The sequence below is a fragment of the Aythya marila genome, assembly GCF_965140915.1.
Source record: "Aythya marila genome assembly, chromosome: 2".
Taxonomy (NCBI): Eukaryota; Metazoa; Chordata; class Aves; order Anseriformes; family Anatidae; genus Aythya; species Aythya marila.
The window spans coordinates 116,788,869-116,803,811 of NC_139043.1; the positions used below are offsets into that span (position 1 = coordinate 116,788,869).

A 14,943-nucleotide genomic window follows, 5' to 3' on the forward strand; every position below is an offset into this window, starting at 1 on the left:
ATTTGCTGGGAAAACTGAATCTTGGGCTGTTCTGACAGACAATCTGAGCTATTGTCAGGCAAGGGGTGTTTTTGTTGTTGTTGTTGTTAGGTGGCTGTTCAGGACATAAAACCTTGCATGTGACACTCTTCCAAGGGCTGACCCATGTGATCTATTTGCCTAAGTATCAAAAGAGGTTTTAGCTCCCCTCAACAATGTGCAACATTGCAGGTTCCCTTTTCCAAGGCTGTTACTTGGACCCACTGTGTGCTAAGGACTTTGTGGCTTCTAGGCATCCAGAAGAGAGCTCCTGGTCTACCTGATGCCGAGCCTGGCTCTGTCAGGAACTGAACATCATTCTTTTTTTCTACATATGAAACTACAACTTGTGGGATTTCAATTCCAGAATATTTTACAAGTTCTGTTCTATTTTGTTTTATTTTTTGGTCTGATTGGGGATGAAAATCTTACCCAAGAATTACCACGGAATACAGATTTCTTAGCTGAAATTTTCTGGTTCCTTCAGGATCTTGGTGGGATGGTTACAATGAAGAATAACATATCTGAAAGAGGAGAGGCCGGAGAAGACTCAGCCTGACCTACAGACTGACAGATGTAGCTTTCAGAAACAATTCAGCTGACACATGCATTTTGCCCATTACTTCTCTCATCTGCTAGTTACCACTATCAGCAGCAGCAGCCTGTTGGGCTCCTGGCTCCTGCTGCTGCTCCCTGCTGCTGTGGCACGTGAGTGCTCTTAGTGAGTCATTTCCAACCACCAAGGGGACTCACAGCCACATCTCCACTCCTCCTAAAATAGAAGCTCACTGCTACATCTTCTCTCCTTCTAAAACAAGCAACCTATGAGAAAAAGCACTATACATTTGGCAGTATCTGAAACATAATAATAAACTCACTAGAGCTGTGGAGAAGCAGGACTATGTTCTAAACAATAGCAAGGGCCCAGGTTGGCAGTGCAGGTGGTCTTCCAAGGCAACATAGAGCCACATGGAAATGGGCTCCATTCTTTGTAGTCTGTAGTCTTTGCAGTAGAGGCCATTGCAGAATCAGCTTTTCTTTTCATTCCATTATTTGAAAAAATCTCTGAGGGAGGCCATATAATCAACACATCCTCCTCACATTTCAGTTCAGAAAACTGACTTTGAAAGGAATACTATTTAACAAATAAAATAATACTAAGCTTTTTAAACAGTTTTATTAAAGCAAGTCTTGTCTGTAGTCTAGTTTACTCTTATCACATCAACTATTATAAATAGCAGGATGATATTCCTTTTAAATAAACATTCATTACATTGGGAAAATGTGGGTTATTTTCAAGCACAAGTGTTAGCAGTAAAACATTATTCTGCCTTTCTATAACCTCTCTTTTTTATTTCTAGGTATTTCCACACTATATATTTGGGTATCCGGAGTCGACGGAGTGGAGAGAATGACAGATGGCGGTTTTATTGGAAAATGGTGTATGAGTATGCAGATGTGAGTATGCTGCATTTGCTAGCCACGTTTCTGGAAAGTGCACCACAGCTGGTCCTGCAGCTCTGTATTGTTGTGCAGACTCGTACACTTCAGGCTCTCCAAGGTAGGGGTTCATTTAATCTATTTGTTTTTTATCATTTTAGGAAGATGTAATTCCTATACATACATATTTATCCTTTTAAACTGCTATGTGCCTTGCATAAGACCAGATCTCGCCTGCTAGCTGCTATTAAGCTATTAAGCTGTTAACTATGACTCTGTCAAGAAAGCCTGTGCTGTTGGAGTTTTTTAGCGTTTCTTATTGGCCCTGGATTGTGGGTAGGATTTACAATGTTTTGCTTTCTGCACATCCTTGTAATAGAAGAGCTCTTCTGATTATCCACCGGGCCAATGTGAAAATTGCATCAATCAAAGTACTGCTCCTCTCCCTATGCTTCTTTCTGTGAATGCTCAAAACCCTCCGAACTCCAGTAATGATGTTCATAGGGTATTATGCAAAACAGAAAACAGCACAGCAGAAAGCAGATATTCTGTGAAGAAAGTGCCAGAATCTGTGGAATACATGTCCATCAGTTCTCAGGCATGTTTATCTGAAATAATACAAGTCAGCCGCTGAGCATTACAAGAACACTCATTCCTTCAAGCTCTGGGTTTTCTCCGAAGGCTGATGCTTTCAGCAAGCATGATTACGTCTTTAAAATGGTAAATGCATGCACATGTCCTTCCAGGCGATTGTCAGTCACTGGAACGGGTATAAAAATACCTCATTCTCCACTTCTTTGATGCTACTTTTGGATATCTGGCAGCTTTCCGTTCATGTTGTACCATTGCTTTGTCTTATGGCTGAATGTGGGCAGAAATTATCAGCAAGTGAATGAGGTGAATTAGAACTTGGGATCCCGTTGTCACAGATGTTATAAGGCAGTGAAGAGGGGAAGGGAGGAATGGAGAAGGGGGGGAGGACAGAGGGAGGAAGGAAATACAACACTTTTGCCATTTGTTTTTAAGAAAATTCATGTGCCTGCCGCTGTACAAAATTGAACTGTGAAAGTACCTTGCTCCAAGAAGCTCTCAGTCTCATCAGCTTATTATGAGTAAACATGCAGTGAGACTGTTCAGGTGTAAAAGAACTGGGAATAAAGTGGATAACTGTGTGAATACCTTGATTCTGGGCAGTTTCCTGTGGATGGATCAGAGGTTTATCAGTTACTCAACTTTGAACTGATGTCCAGTACAGGCTCTCCTGGTTCCTGTGATGGTTTGTTTTGTTCTGTTTTGTTTCTTAGTTTTGTTTCTTTAGATCTGAAACTCTGTCACCTTAAGGGGAAAAGAAAGCCAAAGATTCTATTTTAATTAGTAGCCTAAGAACTTCCTACAGCTATTTCTCAAAATGCTGCTGCCCCACACCAACAAGTCCAAACCCTTATTGTTCAAGAGATGGTATTATCACTTCAAGAAGCTTTGGCCCTCCAGAAAAAAATGCTCCAGAGAGAGACTCAGGAGATTAACATAGCCTGAATACTGTATGGTCAGCTGTAATTGAGCTATCTTCATAAACTATTAATACAGAAGGCCTCTCGCATTCATTTTTGTGCAATAACAGATCTGTCTAAGAGAAATGTGGCTGGTGAGTAGGCACTAAGCCTGTGATGTACTCTGTAAATGGTTGTTAATTAGAGAAAACCTGAAATGCTTCAATTTAGAAGGCAAAAATGGTTCCTGAAGCCTGCAATCAACTCTGTAAAATCTGTGTATCAGAAACCAGAAAGGGATAAAACTATAATTATGCATTTCAGCTGAGAAGGATGACAATATTTACTGATTCTGTCTTCCCCCATTTTCTTCCAGCACCTCAGGAGAAAAGGCCCCATATAAAAAAAAAATTAGGAAAACTAAACAAGGTTGTAGCATTTTCTTAAACAGTGATATCATTATATTCTCCTGATGAAACTTAATATGTTAACATACATTGCCAGCTGGGAAAATCTTTTTTCTATTCTCTGTACTTCTTTAAAGAAATGCTAAAGATAACGCATTGTACTATAGGTTGGCAGATTTGCTGTGAGGTTGCATAAGGAGAGCATAATTTCTCTCAGTGGTATCATGCTTCAGCTGGGTGTTTAAAAAGGCTATCCGTACTGTACATGCTTCAGCTAGCTGTCTGCTCACTGAGCCTGTTACAGATATTTCTAACAAGGATCAATGAACAGAGGTTTTGATTGATTTTCTTTGTTTAGAGAAAGCTGCTTGTTTTTTTGTTGTCGTTCCTTTAGCTCTCTCTCCCACAGGATAGCATTATCATGACAATTGGGAAGTGCTGACATTGCCAGTCCACCTCCTTAAAAGTGTGCTTGCATTACAATCCACAAATTTGGCATGGGGAGCAAGTGATACTGGAAACGTTTTGTTCTCTAAGCAGGGTATTTCTAATATAACGCCATTAATGCCCACAAGAAAAACTGTTAAATATTTTATTTATGAAACTTCATTTATTCCATTCTAAATGCACCAATATAGCCTCATTCCCAACAGGAGAGTGCTGTCAGCATCGCTGTAAATCCCCTGTTTTGTAATGGGTGTTGGCTAGGTGCGTTTTCCTGGTTCTTTCAGTCCTTAAGCCTTGCTAATAAAGGTAAAAATACATACTGATATGTGCAGAAGTCCTTATGAAGATCAAGAAAAATGTAACGCGATGCATGCAAATCTTCTCTCTCAGTCTTCCATACAATGCAGGGAGGGCCATTTCAAAAGCCCAGAGGATGCACCACAAGGATCCTTTAAGATCCTTGCTTGGGATCCCTAAGTATGAAATAAGAAAATGCATTGTTAACTTCTAGCAAGGACTATGTATCACTGTACCGTGACTGCTGCAGCAAAACATTGCTTAGGCAGGAGGCCATAGACAGTCAATACAGAGTGCCTTCATTCTTGGGCATTGGTACACAAAGAAATTTGAATATTGATAAAACGGTATCAAAATATCATGCTTATTAACTTCAAATTTTATTCTTCTTTGAGATTTCATCAAAACTTGAAAAATTAGAGGCAATGATCTTTCTTATTCTGCCTGCAGCCAGCAGCCAACTCCCTCCCAGAGTGGAAGGTATCAAACAGGTTATGGGGGAAGCTGATGATTTCTGAGCACTAATTGCTCAAGAAGATAAACAAGTTCATTATGATGCTGTACTAAACTGGAGCTCTGCTAATCTTCTCTCACTCATTTTACCTATTACCTCCACCTTTTCCATCCTGGTCCTTTGTGTCTGAGGAAATATCTACTGTCTAGAAGACAGAAGTGCCTAGAAAATAAGTAATTCCTCATTCTTTTCCTCGTGGGAGTCTGTTTCCTTTCTTTTCTCTTCATGCGCTCTGAGCACAGCACTCCCACGACAGCTTCTCTGCTGAGCCAGCAGCACCTCCAAACTGCATTGCCTTTTTTGTAATTACTCTGTAGAAAAGTAATCTAAGAAGCTTCATGGTGGGAGTCACTAGCTTCAACAGCCTTATTCTAGGTGGGAACTGTATGAGGAATGAGGCAACTCTGTATGTGTGGGGGACAATAGCAGAAAGTCCACAGAAACAACTGATGCTCATCCTACATCCATCTGTTTGCATAAGGACATATATGTGGATAGAAGTGTCTAAATTGTCTGCAGCTAGTTCAGCTACTAGAAACAGTCTAACAGCAATATCCCAGAGGCCAGGGTGAGCAAAATGATCTTAGTGCAAGCCTATACCAAACATCTGAAACTCTTTGTGGGCTTGAGCACTTCTCTCCATATTTTCAATTGCACTCCCAGGGCTGGGCAACCAGGCCCTTCATTGGACCTTTGGTTCTTCAGGCCACAGAGAGATGAAATAACAAAGCTGAACGTGTTTGGATTATAGGATTACCCCATAAATTCATTCATAGTGCCAGCACTGGAGGGGAAGGGGGACACAAGGTCAGCATGGGTCAGTCTGTCATATCATTTTGGAACCATTCCCTCAGACTGACAAACATCCTTGGGCTTTTCTTTTTATTTCTTTGGGTTTTCCCATGGTGACATTTGATTTTAGAAAGACTCCCTGTGTTAACATTTGTGAAAACAAGCAAGCAAAACAGCCTGCAGTTCTTACTGGAACTCCTTTATGTTAGCATAGACTTACTGCTATCTTATTCAAGGGCATGGTGTTGTAGCTACTCCTAGATGAGCAGATAGATAAGATTCCTCCCTGGATTTACCACACATTTCATTATGTATATTGTATTAATTAAGACATTTTTTAAATTATAGATTAGTTTCTCATTCTTGTTTACTGCATATTATGCTGGCTAGTCAGCACTCGACATTTTATTCTCCATCAGCCCCTGGGGAGTTTGCCCTGGCTTCTCCATACAGTACTATTTATCAAAGTCGCTATCAAATTTTGATCAAAGTCTAATCAAAGTTTTTTATCACATAAGGCTAAAGTTCGTTATACAGACTGACAGTAGTGCAGAAGGAAAATGAGAAGTTGAGAAGTTTGGAACAGTTCATAAATTCATCAATTTTGTTGAAGTTACCACACACACACTCACGGGGCCACTGGATTCTGCTGAAACCACATTTCCATGAAGTCTCTCTGGCCAACCATCTTCTCATTTTCTACCAGCTCTGCTGGAAACACCAACACTGTTTGTGTGCTGACACACAAATGTCCACAGTGCCAACAAGGATCACTCTCTAGACTTTCTGCTCCAAACCGGTCACTTTTCCTGCCTGGGCTGTGCAAGAATTTCAGAGAATTGCTGGTAGTTTATGACATGGCTGATAGGCCCTAGCTTTATCTGACAGAAGGAAATTATGTGTTAGCTAGTTCATTATAAAATCGTCTGGCAAAACTCATCCTCAAGCATCAGGAATTCAAAATCTGTTCACATCAGTGCAATAAACTGAAAGTCATTTAAGTTTATATATATTTTTATTTTATTTTATTTTGTGTGTGTGTGAGGACAATGCTGTGCTTTACAAGGTTTTTTCTTGTTTTGTGACCTTCACAGCAACTTTGGATTGCTGTGTAAAATGCTGCGTACATTTGCAGTGCTCTTTAAATAAATAAATAAATGAAAAAGAATTCTGATGGAAAATCTTAAACAATTCAAAGTATATTTGTATGGAAATAAAGTGCAGCTCTTGAGTTCTGGGCAAGCTGCCACTGCTTTTCTCTGTGCTGTCAAGGTTCTGCACCACTGCAATCCAGCACCCAGCCTTTCCATAGAGAAAGAAAAGCAGAACAAGCAATAGCCACAGAATCTGCCTGCAAGTCAGCAAAACAGATTTTCAGTGACAAAGATGAACAAATATGGTACACTATGGAGTAAATGTGTCATCTGTAAACAACTTAAACTGATCTATATGTCCCCCTTGAAAATCTTAAAATGTTGTCTTGCACTCATTAGTATAGAGCTATCATATTAGCACATCTGTGTTTCTGATAGGACAAGAGAGGACTTCCTGAAGGCAATCATGTCATATAATCCATTTCATAACCTGATTAGAATCTTAAAACTAGTTATATCCTCCATCCTCAATATACCAGTTGGAAGTTTAATTCTCTGATTGATAGAGACCTGCTGCTGCTGTCCTGCCTTTTTAATTTCATCAGTAGTCTGTCCCTATTTATTGTTAACCTATCCCTATTTTTACACTTATTCCCCATGGAAATGATGATTCTGTGATCATATAGTCCATTTCTGTCCACCGTTCCTGACTTTAAACAACTTTTAAACTCTTGTACTATTTCAATCAAGTATAAAAATACAGCAGAAATCTCAAAGATAATTAAGTTTCTTTAAATGTTGTGCAAAATAAATAAAAGAAAACAAACCAACAGGCTAGTCAGAGGAGAAAAAGGAAAAAAAAAAAAAAAAAAAAAAGACAAATTAGACCCTCCACAACGGGAAAAAGCAGGCAGATTTCAGCTATTATCCATTTTGTTTGGCACCAGCCACTAGCCAGCCTAAGCATGTATCCTTCCAGATGAACCATTGCATTTCTCTCCCCTACCCAGTGGGACTGTTGTGACAGACAGACAGAATTAGGGAATAGGAGACACTGCAAGGAAAGTCATTCGTTATGTTGTTCATTCTCTCATCTCACGAGAGGTTCTGCATTCTCTTGATTATCTTCATAGGCATTGCAGTTTTAATTCATCGGTTCCAGTCTGAATTCATCATTGGGGAATATGGGTGACCAAGACCATAGATTATTTTAGATTGCATTTTGCCAGTACTCTCATATTTCTACTGGCAATATCTCACTAGGTATGACCTAGAATTGTAATTCCCTGTTGACCCAGACATTGCACTGGTTAATGCTAGTTATTTCATGATCCTTTAAAACACACAGGCTCTTCTGGTGTCATGGTGTCATGTCACTCTGATGAGGCTTCAATTACATTAAAAAAAAAATATTAACAACTAAATACGTGTAATCCAATTTCATCTCTCTCTCTTTTTTTTTTTTTTTTTCCAAACTGCAAGGTACTTGTGAATTTTCCACGTATCACTTTCCTTTTCTACATTGATAATGTCTCCCAAAACCTTATATTGCTTTGTAAAACCAAGGTCAGTAAGACAAATATTCAGAAAAGATTGGTTCCAAGTGTAATCAGTAAAGACAAAATTAATAGTAATCCTACTCTAGTCCAAGAGTTTTTCAACAACATTTCAAGAGAATCCTGCAGTGCCTTATTTTTTTTAAGATAATTCCTTATACTTGCCTTATCTATCCTCTACTAATCCCCATCTTCTCACACTTTACCAGTATTTTCCCACCAGCATGTTAATAGCTATTTTACCAAAGTTTTGATAGATTAGACCTCCCACATTTTATTTGTTGAGATAGAAGTTACAAAAGAAAGCGATCAAGTTGGTCTCCACTCTGTGGCTCTCTTATGATCTACTTTTGGGGGGGGGGAATATATGTTTACCTTCATCTTCAATTAGTTTTTGCTTTAAAAGCTGCTCTAAAGCTACACTATTTTGTTTTGAAGCTCTCATTGTAGGTCTGTTTTAGTCCTTTATTTGTGTAATGCATCACATTTCCAGTCACATGATACCAGTTTTAAGTGGATGGACTAATTTAAGATGCTTCTCACCAGAAGCAAGATTTCATATGCCAGCTCTTTCAGGATCCCAGAACAGAGGTTTTCTAGTTTCACTGAGTGACAACATGAAGTTTGGAGTTCTGCTTCTATCTACAGTAACACAGACTCATTTTCTGTTCTCTTTTCCCATTAGCTGGTTCTATATTTTATCCATTGATTCAAGTGCCCTTATTGAAAACTGACCTTCAAGGTACTGTTTTATTGCTGATCATCCTTTTTCCATTTCTATCTTGGCATCATTTTTGAGGTGGGTTTGCATACAGCTATTTTCTGAGACTTTTCTAGAAGTTTTTCCTTTTTCACAGTTTAAAAGATCCAAAAATTCCTCTTTGTTTTGACTTAAAGAAAATCAAAGCCTCCTCCACGAAGAAGTCCCTGAACAATTAATTTGTGTGGCCTTCACTCATTTCCCTAAATTTCTTATAGATAGACTGACTACATATCTATTTTTGTTTATCTCTTCAGTTTGTTTAAATTGAACAAACATTCATGTGATCTAATGCTATTTTTTATTTTATTTTTTTACAATTAGCCATCCTACAACAAGCTCAATACTTTCTATAAATAAGTTTAGAAAGAAGCATCTCTGCTTTCTGACAGAAAATCTGTCAGTTGTCACACTCCAGAATATCTGGGCTGTCTTCAGTAGCATTTGGGCTCCAGCATGTATCTGAGAATCGAAGTCTCCCATAATGAGACAATTCTCTACAGAATTTCTCCCTGTAATAGCAACTTGATCATCTCTATCCATATCCAAATTTAACTCTGGAATTCTACAGCAAACTCTAACAACTACCCACTATCTTTCTCCAAAAGTAATTTTGCTTGCAAACAGGATCTGTTATATTGGCAATACCTTTCTGAAACTTCAGTTTGCCCTTCCATTCCCAAACACCACTTTTACCTTTATCTTTCCAGACTACCAGCTTCCCTCTAGTATCTACATCCAGGGAGTGATTATGAGTCCATGACATTTCCGTAACCCTGTAGTACACTTTGTAACACTATAGTACTTCATGTCCTACGACCATGGCTTTTTTTTTCCTGCTTGATACCCAGATTCATTGCAACAGTACTGCTCTTATTCCTTAAATTAACTGATCCAATTTTCCATGCATTAGACACTATCCTTTCACTAATCACTTTTAGTCTCACTCACCAGACCACAGCTCTCATTAATCACTTTTTTTTCACACTTCTTATTCCTGTATACCTTGATGTGACACCCATATGGCAACTGGTGTGTTCTTGTTTCCAGATATCCTAATCATTCTGCATTCAGTCTGCAGCTATAATATGTCAGTATAACTTCATATAGAGGAGGAAACATATGCAGTATGGTATTGTCACAGCACATCTACAACAAACCCAGTGTCCAGGACTTCAGCCTCTGAAAATCAACTAGAGAAGATATTAGTGAATATTTATCTTCTTTCCATTTAAGTGCAGCAAAAATATTTATCTAGCATCATCAGGAACAACAGTGGACCTGCCTCCAACATTTTTGCCAAATTGTATGTTCTGGTTAATCTCTTTCTTACTGAGTTTATGCCTGTATCTTTATGCCATGGATTCTGTTTACTTCCTATTAAATCATCATAAAAAGTCCACAGAACAACATAATACCATATCGGCATATCAGTATGAGTTTGTGATATTATGGAGAAAATAATATTTGTGGAGCTTTGCCACTTATTATGCATTTTTAGCACTCGGTAAATCATAGGAAAAATGAAGTATATACTATTCTTCTAATGTAATAACAGTAAGGCTTCATAACATGCCAGCTTGAAATCTGAATGTGTCATTTTAATAGAAAAAGGTAATTAAAAACAGTATTAGGAAGACTTAATATACTTGCTACTCTAATTTAGTGCTACTGTTTTTGTCCCCTTTTTTTTCTGACCACATTAGTGAAAATTTCAGATACAGATATCTCCAGTTTAGCTTCACAATCCTATTAAAAGACTGCAAACAACCAGCTGATTACCAAAGATATTAGGTGGGTGTCTCCTTCACTATTTTTTTAATTGTCATATTTTTTAACTGTGAGTCCAACTTTATGCAAATAATTTGTAATAACTTTAAAGTATTATGCCAGTCTGAAAGGAAATAAAGTCCCAAAATGGCATGATCACAGTGGAGTTTGTTTTGACCTTTGCGGATCTTTGTGAGGTTCTGCTCAGCCTGCTAAGATTCCCCTGAAGGGCAGCCCTGCCCTCCAACACATCCCATCAGCTGTTCCACTCTGGTGGGTCCAGGCTTAAAGACTATTATGAACCCAGAGGTCCTATGAAGGGAAATTCTTTGGGGAATAATTGGAAGGAATGGCAAAAAAATAAAATAAATAAAATAAAATAAAATAAAATAAAATAAAATAAAATAAAATAAAATAAAATAAAATAAAATAATAAAAATTAAAATAAAATAAAAACACTTCATGTCATCTACAGGATTTTAATCATTTTAATCTTAATAGCGGTTCCACACAGCTGCTAAGACATACATAGTGGTAAAGACAGCACAAGATGCAAAGTAGTGCACTGAGTTTCTGTAAGTGTGATATATTGCCTACACACTGAATTTTATCTGTTAGGGAATGTCACAAAGTTAGTGGCATATCCTTCTGCTCCCTTTATGTTGTGCTAAAAGCACATTTGCCAAGGAACAAATTCCTAGTTTCATGCTTTGGGTTACTATATTTTCTATGATGGTTACTTTTATTCATGGGTGGGAAAAAAAAAAAAAAAAAAAGTGAGGTACACTTGGCACAGAAAAAGCTTTTCTGTGTCTAATATAACAGTGAGAACTTTTAGTCATGATTGTTTCTTACCCAAAGACTGCACCACGCTGCAAAGATAAAAATTAACTTGAATTTTTCACCATGCAATGGCTTTTAAAGCTTCTGTCAAGCAGACAATAGGCATGTCTAACCTTACTCTGAATACATATACCGAACATTTTCTCAGTCATTTCCTTGCCCATCCATGATATCCGTCTCCCTTATTCATCTTGTACATTATGGCCTACCTGCAGAATTGCTCTTTTTCCTAAAATTTACAAGAAGATTAATTCTTCCCATTGAGAGTGATTTTAGCTCCATTGAAAGTTCCATGACAAAGTGGCAATGCATGCATTAAAATGTGTCTTGTATGATTTTCAAGTTTAGATGTATATGGGATATAATAGGGGTAATGAAGTGACCTATGGAAATGAGTATCCATAAATTATGTTATGGGTATTAGTATTTTTTCTGTCATGCATACACTAGATGAATAATGAATGGTGAATTTAAATGAAAACCAGTTGTATTCCTGTTTTGTGCTCAGAGTTTCATAAGTATCAGTGAATAATATCCTATGCAAAAGTGAGACTCAAACAAAGGGTTCAGTATGGTACAGGAGGGTCACCCTGTGGGAGCCCTCTCCTAGGAGTCAGTGGAACTGCTTTCAGGAATAAAGACTACTCACTGGACTGGGGCTTACAAGACGATTGTTTTACCAAAAGTTATTAAATAGCTTTCTTTTGTGTTAGGCTTGACAATATACCCAATCTAATGGGGATACAAACCCATTAAATATTTTGTATTAGTTTCTTGTTTCACTAACTAAATTATAATGACAATAGGTTTCAAATCTTTTTTTTTTTTTTTTTTTTTTTTTTTTTCCTGCGGGTGTTATTTTTCGTAGTTTGTCAGTTAATAAAGTGGTAAACTGGATTCTGTTCTCTCCCTATAATGAATACAATTTAAAAATAAAACATTAATGGGTTTTGTGCTACAATGGGAGAAATAATTTCTGAATTTAATTCTAATTGAGGCATTTAGCATATCATTTGTGCATAGGTGGCCAGTGTGCTCTCATGAGTTAAATAGCTTGGGCAGGAGGAATCCTATGATATCTGGCTACTGAATCATTATTGATCCCAGCCCATTACATTTAATAGACACTACGTATGCTGTATACCACCCAGTGGATGTTTCAAGGTGCAGAGGAATTTTCTGTTTCTCACATAATTGAGTTCAAAGCATGAACCGAATCCTCTCTCAATGTAGCTTTTCCAGCAATAGTTCTCCATTTCACTTTCCAGCAGGCATTGGAGGCCTCTGGAGGTCCAGAGGTCTGCAAAGGCCCTCCTGGTGTCCCCGCAAAATAATGCTGGACCCAGCAACCTTGCGGCCCTGTTAGAGAGTGGCCAAGGGAGTGATAAGGAACATCCTGCAGCTGCTGGGCACTGGGGCCATGAGGTCTTTGAGACTCACATATGACAGCAACCCCTCTGGCAACTTCTGCAAGGCTGCTGTATGTCCCAGGTGGTGCGGACAGTCAGGTGACTCACAACAGATTTCCTGATTTGCTGCAGATTTCAGTCTGTGAAATTAAATAAACTAGCCCCAGTCTGACCTGTCTTATGCCCTGTTAAAACCTGTGGTATCTCATGGGCTGCTTTGTGAACCATGCTGTTGTCCCCTTCCCAAGGACAAGCAAAGGGCTGAGTGTAGCCCTCCTTCAGCCATCTGCTGCCACCCCTGCACCAAAGCCTTCAGAAAGCTTATGCAACTTCAGGCTGTTCTCAGGTTTTAACAAGTGCCTTCAGTGCTCTCATATTCTCTTTCCTGCTCTGTGGTAAGATGTGTTGAGTGGTTAATTGTGACTGGAATGATGGCATGCCATAGATAGCAAAGAGCTGTTCGTGTGCCATCTAGTTAAATAAGATCCTTCTCAGGTCTCTCATGCCACAAAAAGGCATCCACAGATCATTTTAAACTTCTAGATTAGTCACTCTTGGTAATGAACCTTAATAAACAAGACATCCTTAAGCCACAAAAAAAAAAAAAAAAAAAAAAAAAAAAAAGAGAGAGAGAGAGAGCTCTAGTGATCTTGATTCTGAACCTAAGTAGCATTTACTGTCTGGGTGTTGGTAGCAGCTTGTCATCTCTATTACTTAAAGCACAGAGCATAACTGCTTCCTTCAGTAACTGGGGTTTTTGCTGGTTTTGCTCAGCAGAAGAAAAAAAAAAAAAAAAAAAAAAAAAAAAAAAAAAGCAATGCAAGTCCAAGGCAACAGCAAACTGAAAGTTGCTCCCCATATCATTTTTTCAGATCCAGTGAAGTCCCAGCAGACCTTGTAAGCATGCCATGAGAGCCATACTTTCATCTAGAGGTTTTTAATCAGGTGTTTTCACCTCCAAGCACAATAGACACTAAAACAGCAGTATAAAGTGACTTTTCTAGGTGATTAATATTTTATATCTTTTTCTTGGCATTTCCTTCAAAACATATCTTTTTCCTTTCCTTTCCTATGGAGTCGGTTTTGTTCTAAAGAGCTGTCTCAGAAACACCAGAAAGTGTCTGGAATGGTGAATTCAGCAGGAAAGAAATCGGGTTACAATCATCTCCTCAAGAAAAAGTCCAGGGTGTTCTCTATTTCTGTTGTGTTTTCTGCAGACTTGGAATTACACTTTCCTTGACAATGGGGATAGCAGCAAAGCTGGGACAGCAAGTTGGAAGGAATGCATTATGTAGGCGTATGCGTGGCTAACTTCTTCCCCACACCTGTTTCTGGGTGTTTCTGCTTTCAGCTACTGCTGTGCCATTCCTTGAGACTCGGAGCAGCATAAACAAGGGCAGAATCAGGCCCATGCTTTCGCAGTAGCACATCGTGTGGCAGCATGCTGCCTTTGGAACCAGATGGGCGTTCTGAGCAGGGCATAATGGATTGCAATTGAATTGATATTTTAAGCTAACAAATGTTTAGATCAGAGATGCTCACAACAGAGGCACTTACAATACAGGGCTGATTGCAGCATGGCAGAAAGCAGCTAAACGCTGTAATGAGGAAGGTGGTGTCAGCATTTCACTTCTAAATTTCAATTTTCAATGACTTTGAGCAGCTGTACAAATGAGTTTTAGCTGAGGCTTGAATAAGGACACAGGCAAAGACCCAGAGCATTCCAAAAAGAGATCCCAATTCACCTCTGTGTGAAAAACCTTAAATGTCAAAGGGTAGGAAAATACAAATAGGGTCCAGTGATTGTTCCTGAAGCTGTGACATAAATGAGACGATGAGAATGGGTGGAGCTTTGAGAAAGCTCTCCTGAAAAGATCAGCTGGATGTAGCATATAAAGCAATGAATGAGCTCTAGAAAAACACACCAGCCATACCTCAGCTAAACGAAATTTGAAGAACTGGGCTGCAAGTAAAATGAACAGTGGTACAGCCACATGAACAGTGGTACAGCCACAAGTGTGTTTTGAAAAAGTGCTCTCTTTAAACCACTAGCCTGTGGTTCATGACACTGATATTCCTGTGTCATAAAGTATCACTGAGGCCAAG

General features: G+C 38.6%; 1 protein-coding gene across 2 annotated transcripts in view; it reads left to right on the plus strand.

Moving 5' to 3' along the window:
• The window catches only part of XKR4 (XK related 4), a gene marked incomplete at its 5' end in the record, with an annotated part of 224,681 nt that overhangs the window by 141,133 nt on the left and 68,605 nt on the right, over positions 1-14,943 (plus strand). For both annotated transcript variants that reach the window (XR_014316938.1, XM_082753622.1), the window contains one exon: positions 1,380-1,579. Coding sequence is in view for 1 of the 2 variants with exons in the window: in XM_082753622.1 (XP_082609748.1) it covers positions 1,380-1,579 (200 nt within the window). The remainder of the gene's footprint in view (positions 1-1,379; positions 1,580-14,943) is intronic.